The 19,952-nt window shown below is 43.7% G+C and overlaps 1 protein-coding gene across 1 annotated transcript in view; it reads right to left on the minus strand.

Annotated features, from left to right (window-relative positions):
* uba7 (ubiquitin-like modifier activating enzyme 7) overlaps window positions 1-19,952 on the minus strand; it is a 148,637-nt gene that overhangs the window by 58,410 nt on the left and 70,275 nt on the right. The window contains exons 13-17 of the mRNA XM_080785611.1: window positions 14,911-15,076; window positions 13,554-13,750; window positions 12,747-12,811; window positions 7,045-7,240; window positions 3,551-3,625 (exon numbers count right to left, since the gene is read on the minus strand). Of these exons, the coding sequence (XP_080641737.1) occupies window positions 3,551-3,625; window positions 7,045-7,240; window positions 12,747-12,811; window positions 13,554-13,750; window positions 14,911-15,076 (699 nt within the window). The remainder of the gene's footprint in view (window positions 1-3,550; window positions 3,626-7,044; window positions 7,241-12,746; window positions 12,812-13,553; window positions 13,751-14,910; window positions 15,077-19,952) is intronic.

The raw sequence follows: 19,952 nt of genomic DNA on the forward strand, positions 1-19,952 counted from the left end.
TATGCCTATGGTCTGCACTCTGCACTGTGACAGGGGATGTTGAGTTTCATACATTATGCCTATGGTCTGCACTCTGCACTGTGACAGGGGATGTTGAGTTTCATACATTATGCCTATGGTCTGCACTCTGCACTGTGACAGGGGATGTTGAGTTTCATACATTATGCCTATGGCTTACAGAGGGCATGCGTGTGACATCATCATCATCATACCTGGAAGTTATGCGGAAACGCTACTGAGTGGCAAAAACTACTTTCTGGCCGTGACAGCCCATACATGCAAACAGAAGTCCTATCTGATTGCATTATTAAACAATGTTTAACGACGTTAATCTCACTTTGCCACTAGATTTTCTGATCACTTTATGCATTTATATACCTTCTCTATACGGTGCCAGGGGAAGGATGGTTTTGATTGATTTGATTGAAATATTTATTAACAGTTTGCAGAATTACAATACATTTCAAGCACAAACTCAATACAAAGACTGTTAAAACTGTTTAAGAGCCGTACCCGTAATCCCGTAACCAATTTAACTATGCACTGGTAGCCAGAGCCGTAATCCCGAAATTAATCACTTTTAATTGGATTTCAATAGACGGGACTGTTGCGCAACTTGTGACTGCGACTTTAACTCGCATATATGGTAGGAACACTCTGAAATCATGTGCTAAAAAAAACCAACCCCAAATGGTTGCTTTTCTGCCGCCCCCTTGTCGTTGGTGGTAGAAAAAGCACCAAAGACGAAAGACAGGTTGGGAGCAGCGAGCGACTAGAACGAGAGAGACGCTGGCAGCCTGGCACAGACGATCAGTTTTTCTGTTCCCTCTCACAACAGGTTGATTTCGAGCGGTGTGTGTGTGTGTGTGTGTGTGTGTGTGTGTGTGTGTGTGTGTGTGTGTGTGTGAACGAAGAGAATCATACTAGCGATAACATAAACGTAAGACGTAGGCCTAACTAGCAAGCTCGTAAGACGTAACAAGAACACTTGCCCCGTTTCTGTTATCGCTAGTATGATTCTCTTCGCACACCCCGTGTGTGTGTGTGTGTGTGTGTGTGTGTGTGTGTGTGTGTGTGTGTGCTCAGTTTCAGTTACATATCAATCAAATCAGTCGCTCGTATATTATCACAAGCTGCCATATGCAAAGCAACACCCGACGTATAGAGCTTGCCTCCCGTCCCCTTCAATCTTAGCTCAAAAGAGATGTCAGTGGGTGGAAAGAGAGACCCACGCAAATGATATTGTAAACGGGAGATCCCCCCCCCCTCGTGTGCGTGTGTGTGTGCTTTGGCAATGTAAACGTATGTTTTCTCATGCCAATAAAGCTCTATGATTGAGACCTCAAGCAGAAACAACACAAGAAACCTTCCCGTCAAACATCGATGTGTGTGTGCGACGGTGTGCAGCTCACCTCACGACCACCATGAACTAGTGAAGAAAAGTATATAATTCCAATCGGACATTGACTCACTCCCAGTCTAAACAACCCCGAGAGTACTCGACACGCGTTGCTCGTGCATGCGCGCGCGCGTGCATGCGTATGCACGTGCGCGCGTGCATGCGCACTTTGCAACCAGCATGCAGCGCCAGCTGGTGCCACAGGGTGGTGCACCAACTCTGTCAAAACGATATTTTTATCCAGGGCCAGATTGGGTACTTGGGTACCCCTGGCCTGGAGCCAGGGGGCCCCTGTATAAACGGGGGGGCCCGTTTTTTTTTTTTTTTTTTTTTTATATATTTTTCCTAGCTTTAAAATTAAAAAAATGTTTTTCAGTAAAAAAGAAAAAAAACTTTTTTTTTTCTTTTTTTTTTTTTTCCCTTTTTTTTTTTTTTTTTGTGAGAACAAGTACTGTGTGATATCACTGACATAAAAAATAAAAGTCTTTAGTGAGAATTCTGAGTGAGAAAGTACCTCACACTAAAATGCAGTTTTCTCAGCTTCCAGTTTCCAAGATGGCCGTTTTTATAAAACCAAACTTCATTCAAAGGTCAATAACTTCAGAACGGTGAAAGCAAACGACTCACTTATTTTTTCTGGGCAAAGTAGAGTAGTAGATCTTTCATTTGAGATATGTGACATCATATTTTGGTATAGCACAACATATTCTGTGGGTCTTCAAAGATTTCTATATTGTATGAAAAAACTGGCACCTGTGACAAAGATGGCTGACTGACTGTGGCACTGAAGGAGTTAACTGTGAGTGGACGACCCAATTAAGCATTACACTTGTTTACAACAGGGTCCACCATGTTCAATTCATCAAAACATTTAGTCAGTTGGTCAGTTGTTGATTGTGAAGTGTGTGTCTTCACATTCATTCAAACAGTTCAATTATTTATAATGTCTAAAGAGCCGTTCACACAAAGCACTATAACTGATCATTTACCATTTTCTTTGTTATATAGTCTGGCAGCAGGTTTTAAGACAGTGATTGGTATGATCCTGCCAGGGAATCAACCCCCGAAGGGCTGGACCCGCTAACCAGAAAGCCACTGAGCTGGTTCAGTTACAGTTATAGTTAGAGTGCTGGGTGTGAATGGCCCATTACTTATGTTTATTATCAATCATGTCAGTATCTCTGCTGTAAGAGTGCCCCAGAGGATCACTGAGTAAAGTGCCATTCACGCCCAGCACTCTAACTATTGAAAAGAATGGTTAAATGCATGTGGACTCATTGCGGATGGCACAATAATCCACACCACAACTATAACAGAGACAATGTTGAACAACTACAGTTATAGTTATAGTTAGTGCTTTGTATGAACAACATACCACATAAATAAGGATATATATAGTCTTTCTTGAAGCTGTCCCTGGTTCAAATCAGCCTACTTTTGCAAGATTATCTCTGGAGTCACACAGACAGACAGACAGACACGGAGACACTGCAAAGCCACGTCGTAATTCTCTGCTTTGAATTTATGCGTGAATTTGTACAAATTGTAGTTGGGTACTTAGTAGTAGTGCGATGGTGGGGAAAGCTGGTGAATGCGTCGGTTTATTTTCTCACTTACTTTGCGTGTTGGCTAAGTAAGTCACAGCTTGTCCACAGTCCAATATACAGCAGCCAACGTAATGAATATAAACTAACAGCAGTGGTGGACAAAGTACTCAACCCCAGGACAAATAATACTCAACTAAAAGTTATAGTTGCTCAGCAAAATTTGCACTTACTGTTACAGTTACTGGAGTACTTTTAAATATACTTGCATTTTTGTACGTTTGGGTCCTGGGGGCCCCTCTCTAGAAATGCAGTGTCATTCAGTAAAAAGTACAATACATTTTTAGTGAAAGTCATAACTCATAACTCATAAACTCAGAAAAACACAAATACTCAAGAAAAGTACAGATGGACTTAAGCACAGTACTCAAGTAAAGACACTTATAGTTACTGTCCACCACTGACTAACTGGTTGAGACGACGACAGAATGCGAACCAGACCTCCATGTCAGCTGTTCCCGTTGACTGTCTCAAGGGCCTCACCAGGTAGGCTCCACACGGGGCACACTGAAGTATCTGATAGAACAAAAGGTTGTGTAAAACTCACATTGTCAGGGTCAAAGGTCAGCGGGTGAGGACATCTCTTGGTTCCAGACCAGAAGGGCAGACCAGAGCTTGTCAGCTGAGGAGAAGCAGAGAGGAAAGAATGCACCTTATCAACCGCTGACAACAATTACAAGATGCATCTCAAAACAACACACGCGCACGCACGCACGCGCACGCGCACACGCACGCGCACACACACACACACACACACACACACACACACACACCTAAACAATATATACTTCATTGAAGTAAATAATGTCTGCCAAAATAGCCCATCTATCAACAAGCTCACTGTCACGCAGATAATCAGGAGAGTGAACTAACTCATGCATTCATTTACAGAATAGGTCAAACAAGTGAAATTGCAAGTGATGACAAAACAAAGTTCTTGTGTGGATATTCTTTTTTCTTTTTCTTATTATTTTTTAAATGATATTAGTAGTGGTCTTGCATAAGCAAGGGGGCATAATGTTTGAATTCCACGAGTTAACACTAAATATGCCCAAAACGCATACCTTCCCTAGTAGCATATCTACGGCATTCCCATGGGTCACTCAGACAGACTAATATTGTTATCAGGTGTGTGTTCTCCACACAGTTTGTAGGCCTGATAAAGACAAGGAACAAAAGCAGCCCAGAGCTTTGATGTGACCAACTGGTCCATATGCTGGACTAGAGAGGCTGCTGGCTGAGCACGTCTGCCTCTGTCTCTGTTAACGCTGTCTTCACAGCAGTGCTGAGTGCGTCTGTCTGTCTGTTAACGTTGTCTTCCCAGCAGGGGGGCTTTCTGGGGCATCAAAAGGCTAACTGCAGTATTACCCCTTCCAACAACAAAGAAGCACTTCTGTTGTCTTGTTGTCTTGTTAGGCTGAGTGACCCTGGCACGTTGTAAGGAAGACGACGGATAATAAATCACTATCTGAATGGCAGAAATAGACATCAGTGCTCATTGTGAAATTGAATGGCTAAAGATGGGCTTGAAATGATACTCTCGAAATGAAAATGTTTTTGTAGACCTTATTGATCCTGCGGGGGACATTCAGCTGATGGCTGCTCAGATGGTTATAATACATATTACTAATTGGGACGGACGGGAGGCGTACTGTTGATCTTCTGATTTCCAGACAGCCTGTCAGTGCACTAAGCAATTATGCATTTATGGATTTGCAGTTACTTATCTCTGCCTTCCTCTGTTACATTCATAGCATTTCATGACCAGATGTTTTACGTGAACTTATATACATAGTATCAACAGTAAAGCCAGCATATTTTGCATCATTTCATACAGAAGGATATGGTCTTCCTGCTTTCTTTGTCGCACCGCCAACAGTACTGGCGGACTATGCATGGCAAGGGCGTCCTCTTCCCTGAGCCAAGCCTAAGCCTGACCGCATACCAGAAAGGTACAGTACGTTTTTGCTGCAGGGTCATCAGCTGGGGACCACCATTCATGGATGAATTTCTAAGATCACATGCAGTTCATCAATTACCTCGATTAACATGGGTCGTCATGTTCAAGCACAATTGTCTCAATCGAAGCCACCAGCCATTAACCCATTCTGAACGGGAACCCATTTTGGTGTTAGCATCATGTTATGCTTTAGCTATTGAAAAATAGCAGATCTACAAGCTCATAGCGCGCCACCGAGTGGCGCGCTACGAGCTTGTAGGTCTGCTATTTTTGAAAAATCGAAGAGCGACTGACATTTTTAGAATCTGATCCCAGGTCAGAATGGGTTAATCAGACCAGTGTGTGTCCAGTGGAAACCTCGTATGAATCTGATCTCAGGTCAGAATGGGTTAAAGCAGTTATTCTCAAAAATGTTCACGTCAAGGACCCCAAATCTGATGTGAATTTGGCCACAGATCCCCATCTGAGAGTTTGTGCAACATTTGAAAAAAAACAATAGCAGATACAGTAACGGCTCACAATGCAGCTTCGAATATCCTAAAAATAAACTTGAAACTGTTCCTCATTTTGGTGGGGACCCCCTGGAATCCACTCAAGCACTGCTGGGGGCCCCTGGGGACCCCACTTTGAAAACCAGTGCATTAAAGTTACTTATCTGTCAAACCCAACACTCGTGGTCAATCTGGTCATTGCAACAGGGGGATGTATTAGAATTCGTGATATTTATCGTACTTCCCTAAGGCTGCTTTTGTGGTCAAAAGTGGTTCCACTAATGTGGACAACAACGAAACGGTAACTGACTTGACCCACATTCCATGAGAAAGAGAACTACGTGAGAGCAAAAAGCAGGAACTTAAAAAGTGGAACTGCGAGATATGTTTGTTAACGATTTGACTTTGGTTGACAGCTGTAATGGAACCACCACGGTGTCATTTAGGAATGTATGTAATAGAGATGTACATACATGTACCATGACGTTGGTGGAGTGTTGTAGATTCACATTTACGTATTGAAACACACCGGACACATGGGGCTGCCTTGTAGTCTTTACTTGTTAGGTGCACTGAATCAAATCACAGTCACGTTGCATGTAATCACCACCACTTAATCACATAAGACCCACCTGTCTCTAACATCCTGGTACCCTATGCAATACAAGGTGGACACTACAGTTGGCATGACTCGTGTCCCTCGACAACATGAGCATAATAAAGGGCATTTACTGATCACCTGAGGGAAATTATTTCTCTGCATTTAACCCAGCACTGTTCAGGGGTTGGGCAGGTCATCATAGGCTAAAACTTTAACTTAGTTAATATCACTCATCCAAACCTTACTAAAACAGTGATGCTTTAAACAGGATATGAATGGAATGGAATGGGTCTCAGTCAGAGGAATGTCTATTAGCCCTCATCTAGCAGGGATACCGTCAGGCTAGACAGGTCCCAGTCGCTGGCCTGGGACCGGGGTTAGCGGGGGGTCTGTTTGGGTTGTCAGTAATCCTTCCTCCCTGGTCCCTTCAGGTGTGACATCATACAACATGTCTGCATGCCTCACCAGCTTATGAAAACTAATATACACAAGACAATGAACACACGTTTTGAAATGGGAACCAACACCATTACAGATTAAGTTCTCAGAGTGATGTGGTTTCCATTGGTGTTTCTCATAGATCGGTTAAAGCTGCAATCTGAAACTTTCATGTCATATAGTGGGGATTCCAACCAGTGTTCCCTGATCTGTGTGAGTGAGCTAATAGGGCATAGGAGTGGGCGTGGTTTTCTGGTTCCACTGAAGAATCGCCCATTCATTTTTCCCATAGCGATTTACTCTCCTTTTCTCAGTGTGTCCCCCCCCCCCCCCCCCCCCCCCCAACACGTTTAAGGCAGATGGCTACCCACCCTAGGGTCTGCCTGGTGTTTCTTCCAGGTAGGGGGAGTTTCTCGTCACCACCATCACCATAAATGCTTGCTCAGGGTGGGACAATGACAGGTCTCTGCTCTACATTATATGTAAAGTGTCTTCACTAAATAATAATAATACAATTGAAATATATTTTTCGTCAGTGTGAAGGTAGGTACCTGTCCTGGAGGGAAACAGTGCAACAGCTGTGTGATGTCATTGTTGTAGACGGCCTCCCACTGGCGGCGGGCCCACGCTACGCAGTCCTCCCAGCGGGCTGGACGACTCTTCAGGCCGCTCCACACCCCTTCCAGGATCTCCAGGGCTTCAGCCTCTCCAAGGCTCAGTGTCCGCTCCAGAAACCCTGCAGAGCTCCTAAACAACACAACAGCACTAGCATTAGCACTCTGTAGTGTAGAATGATAAACAGAAACTGCTAACAACACATTCTCAATCTCAGGTAGTACTATAGTGACGTGTTGGGCCAAAATCACTCCCCTTTTCCATGGTTTTCCATGAATCACTCCCATAAACTCACAAGTAAGCAGTTTGACCTTTTTACAATGTAGGGGATCATCAGGGGTTCATCAAATCTCAACAAGACAACAAAAGTGTTTACGAGCCAGTGAGCCACCGTCTGTCTTCTCAAAACAGGGTTGGATTAGCTGGGCTCCGAGGGTAAAATCACAGACGCTGGTACACAGTAAAACTCTCAGTGTTAGTTTAATTGAGAGTGAACAATAGTTTGTTTACAATATCACTGAGGGTAAAATCAAATGACACTGATTTTAAAATGTAGGGCTTGGAACATCACATTCATGTACAGCATGTTTAAGGTACTCTGAAGAGGAACTTGCGTTGGCTGGGAATCGAACCAGCTAGGTCAACTGCTTGGAAGGCAGCTATGCTCACCACTATACCGCCAATGCTTGCAGTGATTTGTTACATTTCCATATGATAATGAGATGGAGAGCCTCCCGATCAAGAGGGAGAGAAACAGACAGAGAGAGAGGTGGAGAGAGAGATGTTCTGGAGGAATATAATAATGCATAATGAGGCAGGTTTACGCTCAAGTTTACAGCAAGTTTAAATCCGATAGAATGTTACACTATATTATTGTAACAGAAGAATGAGCTTAACCACTTCATTACGTTTTTGCAGGGCAAGGAGATGCTGTGTGAACGAGGAGGCCCTTCTGTGAGTGTGTGGCACAGCACAGCAACTGGTCTCACACAAAGACAAAAAGTAAAAAACTAAAACTTGCAACTAAATTTAAAAAAAGTCAATGACGCTGAGGGTACAATGACACCCTCAGAGTTACAATAACACTGAGACTTTTACAGCATAGAGCTTCGGCTCAATGCTAGCTTGACTGAGACTTTAGTCTAATTCCACCGTTATACAGTTCTTCATTTTAGCAGGGCTACATTTTCAAGGTTCTACTAAATGTATTGCGTTGGCCGGGAATCGAACCCGGGTCAACTGCTTGGAAGGCAGCTATGCTCACCACTATACCACCAACGCTTGCCATATGCTGGGGCTCCACTGGGTGTGTTGCGTCCGCGTTGCTTTCGGACGGCGGTGTGACGACGTCAAGTTAAATACCTGCTCCGCTGCGGGCGTTTGGAAAACGGCACATCGGCGTAATTCATGGATCTATTATGGTATAGTAGACGGTAGACCTCGTATCTACATTGTAGGTGGTTTTAATAAGTACATAGGGCCTACGTTTGTGTGACACTGTTTACAAGTTCTGCTATGTGGAAAAGGAAACACTAGCCTAGATTAGATATAAATAAATATAGTTTACAGCTTCTTACATAAAAAAAATGCTAGGATTGTTGGGACATCTAGTCACAATATAGCCATATTGTGTCCTCTCCTCTGTACAGTTTCGGATATAATTTAACATTTGTGGAGTTGGTCACCTGACCAAAAGCGGTTGACAGAAACTGGTCGACATGTTCTGTTGCCCCAACACGGGCAGAAACAAGGCCTTTTAACCAGGCTACTTACACACACTACAACTCGCTTACAATTCGCAAACCTGGCAACACTGTTCCGTGTTCTCATAGGCCCTCCAGGCCTAACCTGACGCTGCCAGATCCAAAAAGCTTGCTACACAAATTTGTTTCACAGCTTATTTGGATCTGGGATCGCGGATGCAAATTCGATGACGGGGCTGTTCCTTTTTTTCAAGATACATGGTAGATGATTGGATGGGAGCGTCTGTCTATCACCGTGTGGGCGTGCAAACACAACCAATCATATCGACGTGTCTATATACCGTCACATCCGCATCCCGCCTTTAGCTCACGCTGATTGGTCGGTACGAAACAGATCTGACTCAGGGCTCAACTCTGTCAGAGATCCCAGATGAGTGTTGTGTTGGGGAATATGTTTCCGCAATACCGCCCTCTTCTGGCAGCGTCAGGTTACTCCAGGCCCGCCCCCACAGCTACTTTTCAGTCTCACAATCGGCCATCTTGCTTTTTACTTCGATGCGCGAGTGGACATTTAATGCAAATACATTAATTATAGCTCCAGCAAGCAAACACAAACACCTCAACTCCATCTCATTGTGAATAAGAATTCCGAGGGGAAACATAATTTTTGGAACGCCACTTTCACCCAGTATGAAGCTAAATGTGGAAGCCGTGTGTGTCACACCAACACTGGTGACCCAGAGAATCCTGTGCCGATTCTCAGGCATCTGGCCTGAGGCACTGCCTGCGAGTTGGCTCTGCGTGCGCTTTTTCCAACTCTCACTGATTTATCCAGCTCACACGTCAATCACAGTCAGCAGCTCTCAGCCTGCACACACACGCACGTCTGTCTTGCGCACACGCGCACACACACACATACACACACACACACACACACACACACAGAGACACAGAATAGGCATGCAGGCTAAGGCGAGTGGCAATTTAATGCAAATAAATTATTTATAGGTCCAGCAAGCAAATCATGATGGTCTGTAGGTCACAATCACATTCCGATTTGAGGGGTTGTGTTTTGTATGACATTTTGGCCAGTAGTTTTATATCTATCTCAGCTTTTGCCTGATAGCACACATGCTAACAGTGCTGACCACAACGTTAGCAGCATTTGATGACAGCTTGCCATAGCAACGTACAGTGTGCGCAGACCTAACGTGAGCTTCTGGGACAGAAACTTGCGTTTTCATGACAGCAGCAGCTGCTGCACCCTGTGATAGATACTGTGCTAAAGATGCTAAAGCAACACAAAACAACATCCACACGCAAAACAAACCAGGGACCAGGGTTGCCACATATCGTGGATGTGAGAGTGAAACAAGCAACCAGGTCTATAAAAATGTTAATAGGCCAGTTCAAAGTAGGTAAATCAGAAATGGTCCGGAAATTAGTCTTAAAATAATCAATTATAGTGTTGACTGTCACACTTTGTTGTCTAATGTTGTTTCAGAGCAGTGGAACTCAAACATTTCCATGTCAAGGACTACCAATAGATAAACAAGTCCAAAGTAGCTTATAATGATCAGACTTGGCAACACTGTCTCTAGGTTGAACGTTCGACTTTACAAGCTCACACATATGAAATATGTTTTTTTGAATCTTCAAACTGAGACATATTTGATGATAATACTGTTAGCACAGTCATCATACTCCAAGAGCATACAAATGGAACCAAATGGACCCTGATTTTCCCAGAGAGCAAATGGTATCAAATGGGGGTCTGTGGCCTAATGCATTTCAAACTGGGGCTTCTTGCTATTATATTCTCTGCATATCTTATCAACTTGGGGTGAATATTTCACCACAATACTTTACTGAATATTTCACAAGAATATAACACAAGAGTCAAATGTACGGTCAAATGTAATCACAATATAGGCTACAGATGTACATATTTATGACACAGTAAAATGTCGAAAATTAGTGCTATCCCCCCCCCCCACACACACACACACACACGACAGGCAAGGCTGTTGTTTGCATCGTTAGCAGGCAGCAGCTACCTTGCCACTGCTCTCTGTGACTGTAGTTGTTTCACCATGTTTGCGTATTTATGAGAAATAAAAAACACTTTCTGTTATTGCAACGACACTGGGATGAGCCCGGCGAAGCCGGGCGAAATTCTAGTGTCATATAAAAGCAAAAGTTGATTTCTTCACCGGGTTGGCAATTGTTCTAATATGTAGAACACTTGATAATGTTACGCATTGTGTTAACAGTGAACAGTGATAGTGTGTGGCGGGCTCCTTTACAAATCATATGAAATGAATCGGAGGTCACTCCGGTCAATCATTGTCGAGAAATACAACTAGGAAGCCTAGGATGATTAAAACACTGAGACGAAATTTACTTGTTTAATCATACTGAGGGGATTTAAATTCTCGATAGAGAGAGAGAGAGAGAGAGAGAGAGAGAGAGAGAGAGAGAGAGAGAGAGAGAGAAAGGACACTTTAGCGCTGAGTATAACCTCCTAATGACACTAATAAGTCTTGTGGGTAATTTTACCTCGAGTTTACAGCTACAGTCAATTTGGTTACAATGACACTGAGGGTACAATGACACTCTTAGAGTTACAATAACACTGAGACTTTTACAGTGTAGCGCTTGAGCTCAATGTGAGTGAGGGGTGTGGGCTGTTGGGTTGGGCAGGCATGAGGGTCAATTTGGTTACAATGACACTGATGGTACAATGACACTCCCAGAGTTACAATAACACTACGACTTTTAAAGTGTAGGACTTGGGCTCAATGTTAGTTTGACTGAGAGTGTCCAAACCATTAGCTCACTTCACTCCCAAAAACACTGAGGATACAATAGCACACTCATACGTCACGTGTAGGGCTTGGAAACAACTCGAATGCCACCAACAGCTAGTTCCATTATAATCAGGTCATTGCTCTGTAGTTATCATTTTCTTGTCTTTTTAAACCTCACTGGGGTATCTAGATATCAAAACATACGTTTATGCAAAGCACAACCGTTTCATTACATGAGAATAAATGACACTTACTGGGACACATCATGTTAACCAGGGATGTTTGTAGCAACAACAATCATCCAAATCAATAAAGAGAACAGAAGCAAAATCTGTCTGTCAATTTGGCACGCGTAGTCAATGCATATTGAACATATAATGAACATAGCAAAGAATTTAGCTAGTTAGATGACACTTTCACAGTTCATACAGTAGGAGAGAGAGGCAGAGCGAGAGAGCAAGAGAGACATGAATACATACAGTGGATTTCTGAACTATCTACACTTCACTGTGAAACATTATTGGCATGTTATGTTGTGTTTATAATTAAGTTTGTGTCAACTTAATTTATAACCTACTGTATTTGACTGAAATGTTAAAAGGTTCTTGACTTTATTTATAGCAGGGCTAGGCCTACTATAAAAGTATATGCGTTGGCCGGGAATCGAACCCGGGTCAACTGCTTGGAAGGCAGCTATGCTCACCACTATACCACCAACGCTCTCTGGCTGAATGAGCATTTCCATATGAGAGAGAAAGAGAGAGCCTCTGCTGAATGCCTCCCCATCGAGAGAGGGGGTGGTGCGGGAAAGAGAGAGAGAGAGACAGAGACAGAACTGTTCTGGATGACACTGTAGCGAGTGTAACAACCTAGAGAGACAGGTCTTGTGGGTCATTTTTACCTCAAGTTTACAGCTAAAAAGCAGAGTGCAAGTTTGACTATTTGCGTAACAGAAGAATGAGCTTAACCACTTCATTACGTTTTGCAGGGCAAGAGGAATGCTGTGTGTGCGAGGAGGAAGGCATGATAGGGAAGTATCAAGCAAAGTCGCTCTTGTGTGAGTGTGGCACAGCAAGAAGGAAAACATTTCACAGAGGATTTTAAATGTCATCAAATACAACTTACCTCAAGTACAGATTCACACTTTCTGGAGCTTGCTTAAAGAGCCACTCAAACCGGTCTCTGGCCCACTAGAAAGATGAAAAGTTTGAAGTTAGTCTGGGGGAAAAAAAGTCACCAGACTTTCCAAGACGCACCAAGTACCCAGTGGTCTAGGTTTACTGCCCCCTTCCCCCCCCCTCTATTTTCACACCGTGTCAAGTACCGTGCCGAATTCAAATGGCTACTACTTTAACTGTTTAAACAGCTTTAACTGTTTATACCTGAGCGCTCGTAGCTTATACGGTAAGCATGCAGAATAGCCTACTACTGCTGGGAGGTGTTCTGCACACAAGAAGAATGCCTCCTCCTCCATCAAAGAACAGATTCATTCGTCCAAAGCTAACTTTTTAGTTTCGCTAGTGTGCAGTAAAGATGTTTGTCTGTCTACTTTTGTGTTTGTGAGTCTAAAACTCTCATACAATATTTAACTATAATAGCTTAGGCTATGCAGCTGTTCTGTGTGCATGCTGCGATGCGCACATGCACGCACGTGCATGCGTGTGCACGCACGTGACGTTATGTGGTACCAGAAAAACAATCACCATGACCTCACTGTGTATGTGAATAATTCCTTCTTGGCAATCTGGATAGAAGCAACCAGTACACTGCATCCAGTAGAGTACAGTACACTGCAAACCTTTATACTTACAAGTACATACACAAGTAAGTGAGTGATTGAGTGAGTGATTGATTGAGTGAGTGAGTGAGTGAGTGAGTGAGTGAGTGAGTGAATGTAGGCATATATATTTACAGTGCCATCCCATGTCTGACCTGCAGGGTGTGCTCAATGCGATGAGGGAAGTTCTTAAGCGTACACAGAGGGATTGCACCATCAGAATTGGACTTGCCAGGTCCATAGGACTCGGTCAAGTGGGGCACCACCACCAGGGTGTGGCCCTTGGCTCCAAGGGTCCCTCCCTCCAACATCGGCTTCTGGTGCTGGACGCATCGGCCGTCCAGGTACACCCCTGTTCAGGACATCAACATTGAAGTCATCCTACTATAAATGCGCCACGTCTCTGTGTGTGTGTGTGTGTGTGTGCGTGCGCGTGTGTGTGCGGTTGTAATGCACGTAACTCGAGTAACTCGATTGTATTTCCATATTTTGTACTGTACTCTTTTTACAGTTTCCAATTTTGAAGGAGACTAGGGATTCACATCCTTTACGTCTGTTGGTAAGGCATTCTACATTTTTGTGGCATAGAAAGAGAATGCCCTGTTTGAGCTAATTCTGGATTGAACGTGATTGGTCACTGTCACTGTAGCAAACTAGATTCCCCCCCCCCCCCTTTTAAAAATTAGGATCTTTGAGTCTCTGTGGCGCAATTGGTTAGCGTGCTCGGCTGAGAGGATGGTGGTTCAAGCCCACCCAGGGACGCAACATTTAAATACTGTGTAGCTGCAGACAAGGAGCCTGCACTCACAGAACATAGGGTTAGAAAGAATGCACCAGTTAAATGTTTACATACATTGAGACTGCACACACATCCCAAAAACGTTCTTTTGAGAAGCCCGTTACGTTTCGGTTCATTCAACATCCTGTTTGTGATGCTGGTGAGGCACTCCCGAACGAGACGCTGGGAGAGCGAGTGGCACTGGGTGAGCAGTCTATTGCATCGCATGCATAGAGTGCTATCTCTATGCGTCTCATGGCTAATCACAGCAACTGGAGGCGGCAGGGTTTTGAGGACAACTGTTTTGAGAATCACTATTATCTCTTACACACAACAGAAAGAGTATATACTGTAGTTCAAGAGCAAGAGATCATAGTAAACATCCTAAGCCTTCTTCCTCCGCAATGGGAGGAAAACTGCAGCTGAAAGTTGAATGGAATGTATTTTCACACGTGTGCTGTGACTTCTTTTCCATTGCGTCTTTATGAGTGGTTAGTTATTTTGCAGCCAGCCTGTGCTCTCATCCATTAGTGTTGGGGTTTAAATTTAAGGTCCTTGCAGACTGGACGTCCTTGCTAAAATCCGATTAAACGCAGCAGTGTGCAGGCACCTTTAGTGTTAGGGTTCTGTGAGTGCAGTTCTGTCATTGCAGGCTTGTGTGCTGTTCCATGTGTCACCGTACTGTGTCTGCCCCCATGTGTCATTGTGATTTCTGTCCCCCGTTAGGTACTCACTGGCTTCTATGTTATCCAGAGCTGCCACCACGCCATCCAGACCCATGAAGAAGTGGTGCCCATAGACCTGTTCACTTTCTGGGTCCAGGCGGTTCTGATGAGCCTCGATGTTCATCTGGGGGTTCATGCTGCGCACTGCCTGGGCTGCAACCTCTGATTTCTGTCTCTGTTGAGGGAGGATTAATGCTTCATTAATGCACCTATTACGACAGTAATGACGACAGTTTCTGAACTGTACAAGTTCAGAAACAAACAAAACAAAGCAATACATGCAAGCAAGCAAAACAAACAAAGAAATCATTACAAGGCGAGAGATGCGTTAGAAACAAGCGTAGAACAAGTGGTTAGATACAGAACCACACACATATCTATACATACAGACTCAAGTACACACATGTAAAGATGAAGATGAGACTGAGAGATGTGATAAAAGTTGACATTAGGCTCAAGTTACGTTAAAGGTATACATTTACAATATAAATCAGGCATCAGCAAACAGGAAGTGTGACTAGGTAATTGTGTATGAAAAAGTGGGGGAAATTGTAAACATGCAATTGTGGTAATTTGGGAGTTATGGGCAAGAATGATTAATGACAGATTTATGGAAACTCTAGTATTTTAGGCAGCAGAAAAGGAATTCTGCATTTCATTTGATGAACGTTTCATTATAAACAGTAATGTGCTGTTCCCGTACTATGGAGACATCTGGATTCGACTATGAGCTGGCACGCAGTCAGCAGAAATCCTATGGAAAATATTATGTATGGCCTTTTTTGTGCCACACATTTACTGCTGACCAGCTATACAGTAGTTAGTGTGCAGGCTCAAGGCCATGTTGTTACATAATGTCGCTGTCCACAGTGGAAACCTTGTATGTCCAGAACACTTTTCAGGAAATGGAAACAAAGAACACGTGTTCCAAATTCCAAATGGATCCAATGTAGTTATGATTGGAGCGTGGCACACCACGGCCACATCACTCAGACATAACCATAAACTAACCCAATACGTCCATAAATAGGCATATATGGATATCCAGTTGTTCAGAGACACAGATCCGACCACTATGCCCATATATGGCAGTGGTTCTCAAACTGTGTAGTAAACAAACCAACACTGCACATATTAGTATCTGCACATATACTTGATTTAACATTACAATGTTAAAAGCAGTGTTGGGCATCGTTACTTTCTAAAGTAACGTCGTCAGGTTACTGGATTACTGCCCATAAAAATAATCCCTTACCGTTACAGATTACCTTCTGAGAAAAGTAACAAGTAAGATTATTTTACGTTATCCGACAATTAAAACCCATTTTTTAATGCTTGTGCAAGTTTTGGTTACATTGTATCTACTAGGCTACTGCCTTCTGCCTACAGTCATTGCGCCGCATTATCACGGCCCGGTTAAAAACGAGAATGATACACACCATGAACTGACCATAGACAATATCCCCTTTACAGCTCTCTCTTTATTAACGAATATAATTCTCCACAATCGCCAGCCTATACACGTAGGACTGGACAGAAAGAGTGCAGAGAGTACAGACAATATGCCATACTAGGCTGTTGCGCTGCGCTCTGATGCCCTCTCCACGCCGCGCACCGTGGCGCATGAACAACAACAACTCCACGTGGACCCACGACGATCGACCCACGTATGAATTAGATATTTTATAAGAAATAACACGGCGGCCATCCTTGCAGGCAGTGACAGTAACAGAATGAGAATCCTGTAGGGCTGTAACCTGTTCATTTTGGGGGGCATCAACTGTTGTTGATGAATGATAGCCTACTATGAAACTTAACAATTAATTATAGGCCTACTCACCTAATGACGCCGCCACGGAGGATATACCATGTTTAACGTAATTCCAAAGTGTTTAGCCTACATTGTTTAAGTCATAGACGCATGCGGTTTTTATGAACTTTGGCTAAAAGCATGTTGTTGTTATTATTATTCCACGTACCACGCGGCAGTGCCGGCCCTTCTAGTCGACTGTCATGGTAGCTGGCTACGACCGAAACAACTTCCTCTTCCCCTTCAAAATAAAATCTACTTGTAACAATACTTTTATTTCTTAAGTGAACTACAGGATGTAGTAGACGCAGGATGTATAGTACATGGTATAGTGGGCTTGGAAGGATAAATCACACAGAAGGCAGGAGAAATAAACTCCGCAGGCAGTCGGGGCTAAGGGGCTTTATTATTTTTAAATCTTGCCAACAAAATGAACAGGGACACATTATAATAACGGGATTACTTCTTTTGAAAAGTAACTAAATAACAAACTTCTAAATTGCAAAATTAGTTTAGTTACCAAAAGTAGTCCGTTACATAACGTCATTATTAATAGCGCCGTTACACCCAACACTGGTTAATAGTGAATTTTCAAAATGTTGCAAAAATCATACGATGATGTATAAAACATGGCATTGATTTATTAAAAATATAAAAGATGAAATGCCGGTATGAATACAGATGAACTAGAATTTCGCCCCCCTTCGGGGGGCTCAATCCTAGTGTCGTTGCAGCGCAATATGGGAAGAAGGAAATTGCGGGAATTGACAGACTCCACTTCATGTTTCAGCTGTGGTTTTAAACTCAGTAGTGTGCCCTGCACACAGCGCACACTCGCAATTGCAGCTGGAGGGCGACGCGACACACACACACACACACACACACACACACACACACACACACACACACACACACACACACACACACACACACACACACAGAGCGATGTGTGGATAAATCACTGAGATTTGGGAAATGTGTTCAGAAGTACAACGATTAAGCACGCACAGGCAAATGTCAGAAGCATCTGTTTCGGTTTCCAAACAGGAAGTTGTAAATGTGCTTATTAGACGGAGGCAGCGTGATGCTGGCATCTATTGTGATGCCAGCATCACCACATTTCACATAGAAATATAAGCACCCATTTACTCGCTTAGCGGAGACTGTGGGGTGGTAGAGGACATCTCCCCGGACGCGTGGGTATGTCCAGATAGTTGCCTCGCGGAGGCCTCTTTGTCCAGTGTCCATTCTGGGTCTGGAAACGGCACTTTTTTGAGTGTTGACCCCAATAGAAGGTCTGCTGCTCTGAATTTTACACCTCTCCCGCTTAGCGGAGACTGTGGGGTGGTAGAGGACATCTCCCCGGACGCGTGGGTATGTCCAGATAGTTGCCTCGCGGAGCCGTCTTTTGTCCAGTGTCCAGTCTGGGTCCGGAAACGGTAATTTATTTTGCATTGACCCCAGTAGAAGCTCTGCTGCTCTGAATTTTACACCTCTCTCGCTTAGCGGAGACTGTGGGGTGGTAGAGGACATCTCCCCGGACGCGTGGGTATGTCCAGATAGTTGCCTCGCGGAGGCCTCTTTGTCCAGTGTCCATTCTGGGTCTGGAAACGGCACTTTTTTGAGTGTTGACCCCAATAGAAGGTCTGCTGCTCTGAATTGTACACCTCTCCCGCTTAGCGGAGACTGTGGGGTGGTAGAGGACATCTCCCCGGACGCGTGGGTATGTCCAGATAGTTGCCTCGCGGAGGCCTCTTTGTCCAGTGTCCATTCTGGGTCCGGAAACGGTACATTTTTTTGCATTGACCCCAGTAGAAGCTCTGCTGCTGTGAATTTTACACCTCTCCCGCTTAGCGGAGACTGTGGGGTGGTAGAGGACATCTTCCCAAACGCGTGGGTATGTCCAGATAGTTGCCTGGCGGAGCCGTCTTTTGTCCAGTGTCCACTTTATAAAGTCCATGCACTCCAGTGAATAGCATTTATCCATTTAGATAACTTTTTTATGTTATTTAATTACTTATTTTTACACAGAAACATAATGTGTGTCTTTACAATAACTGTAATGTAATAATAATACTAATAATGTAATGTAAAAATTATTTAATTAACGAATTAAATAATCTTATTTTATTCTGAAAGCAACCGGATGTCTTAAATCTGCTAGCTGTCAGACCGGAAGTTCTAAATTTGCTCATAAGACAGAGCCTTAGACGGAGCCAACTCGCAGGCAGTGCGAGAGGCTGGTTACAGGATTCTATAGGTCAGCCGTTTTGGTGTGACACACACGGCTTCCACATTTAGCTTCATACTGGGTGAAAGTGTCCTTCCAAAAAATATTATTTAGCTCGAAATTCTTATTCACAATGACATCGAGTTGAGGTGTTTGTGTTTTAGGGTAATTGTTGCATAAGCGCTATTTCGCACTATTTCTCCCTCCCCTCCCCTGTGTCTGAAGCAGCTAGCATGGAAGCTATATGGATTATGGAAGCTTTCCCTCCGATTGCACACAACCATGCCGTTATCCACGCGTCCATCCGATTGCTTTTAATGTAAATGTCCCATCCACTGAGCAATAGCGATATAAGCGCCTTATTCATTCATTCGATTCATTTGGGTGTGGGGCTGTGCAGTGCTGTGGGCAGCCTTTCTGACGGAGGCTCGGAGCTGCTGCTGCTGACGCTGTTCGAGTCGCATGGAGCAGTATAGAGTAGGCGTGGCGCAGCATTAGAAGGGCGCAGCAAATGCACGACATTGAGGGGTAGAAACCATCCCGGTCGCGTGGTTCATCTAACGCGTGTGTCACTGTGAAGGACTGGCCCCAATAAGTGAACGTAGTTGGCGTAGTAGACGCCAACATGACGATTCTGACGTAGGCTGGTGATGTTGAGCAACAATGGCGTGGTTGACAAAAGTAATATTTATTCAGTAATTAAGACATTTCTTTCAATGAAATGTAGCCTATATGTATTCTGGGAGTGTGCCGAATTTATTTTGCATATAGAGATGTGTGGTGAAAGTGTGGTTGGGTCGGAGAAAGATGTTGGATAAACGGCCATGTGCTTATGTACCCCTGTCTATTAGGGTAGCAGGATTATTATGATTATTATTATTAGTATTGTTATTGTGATTATTACATGGATTATTGTTGTGATGTGAGCTTGTGGCTGACTCACTATCTAGAAAATAAAAACATGGCACTTCATTTAAAATAGGTTACAGACCCCTGTTATATGCGCTTGTT

The sequence above is a fragment of the Protomyctophum bolini genome, assembly GCF_963924005.1.
Source record: "Protomyctophum bolini genome assembly, chromosome: 2".
NCBI lineage: Eukaryota > Metazoa > Chordata > Actinopteri > Myctophiformes > Myctophidae > Protomyctophum > Protomyctophum bolini.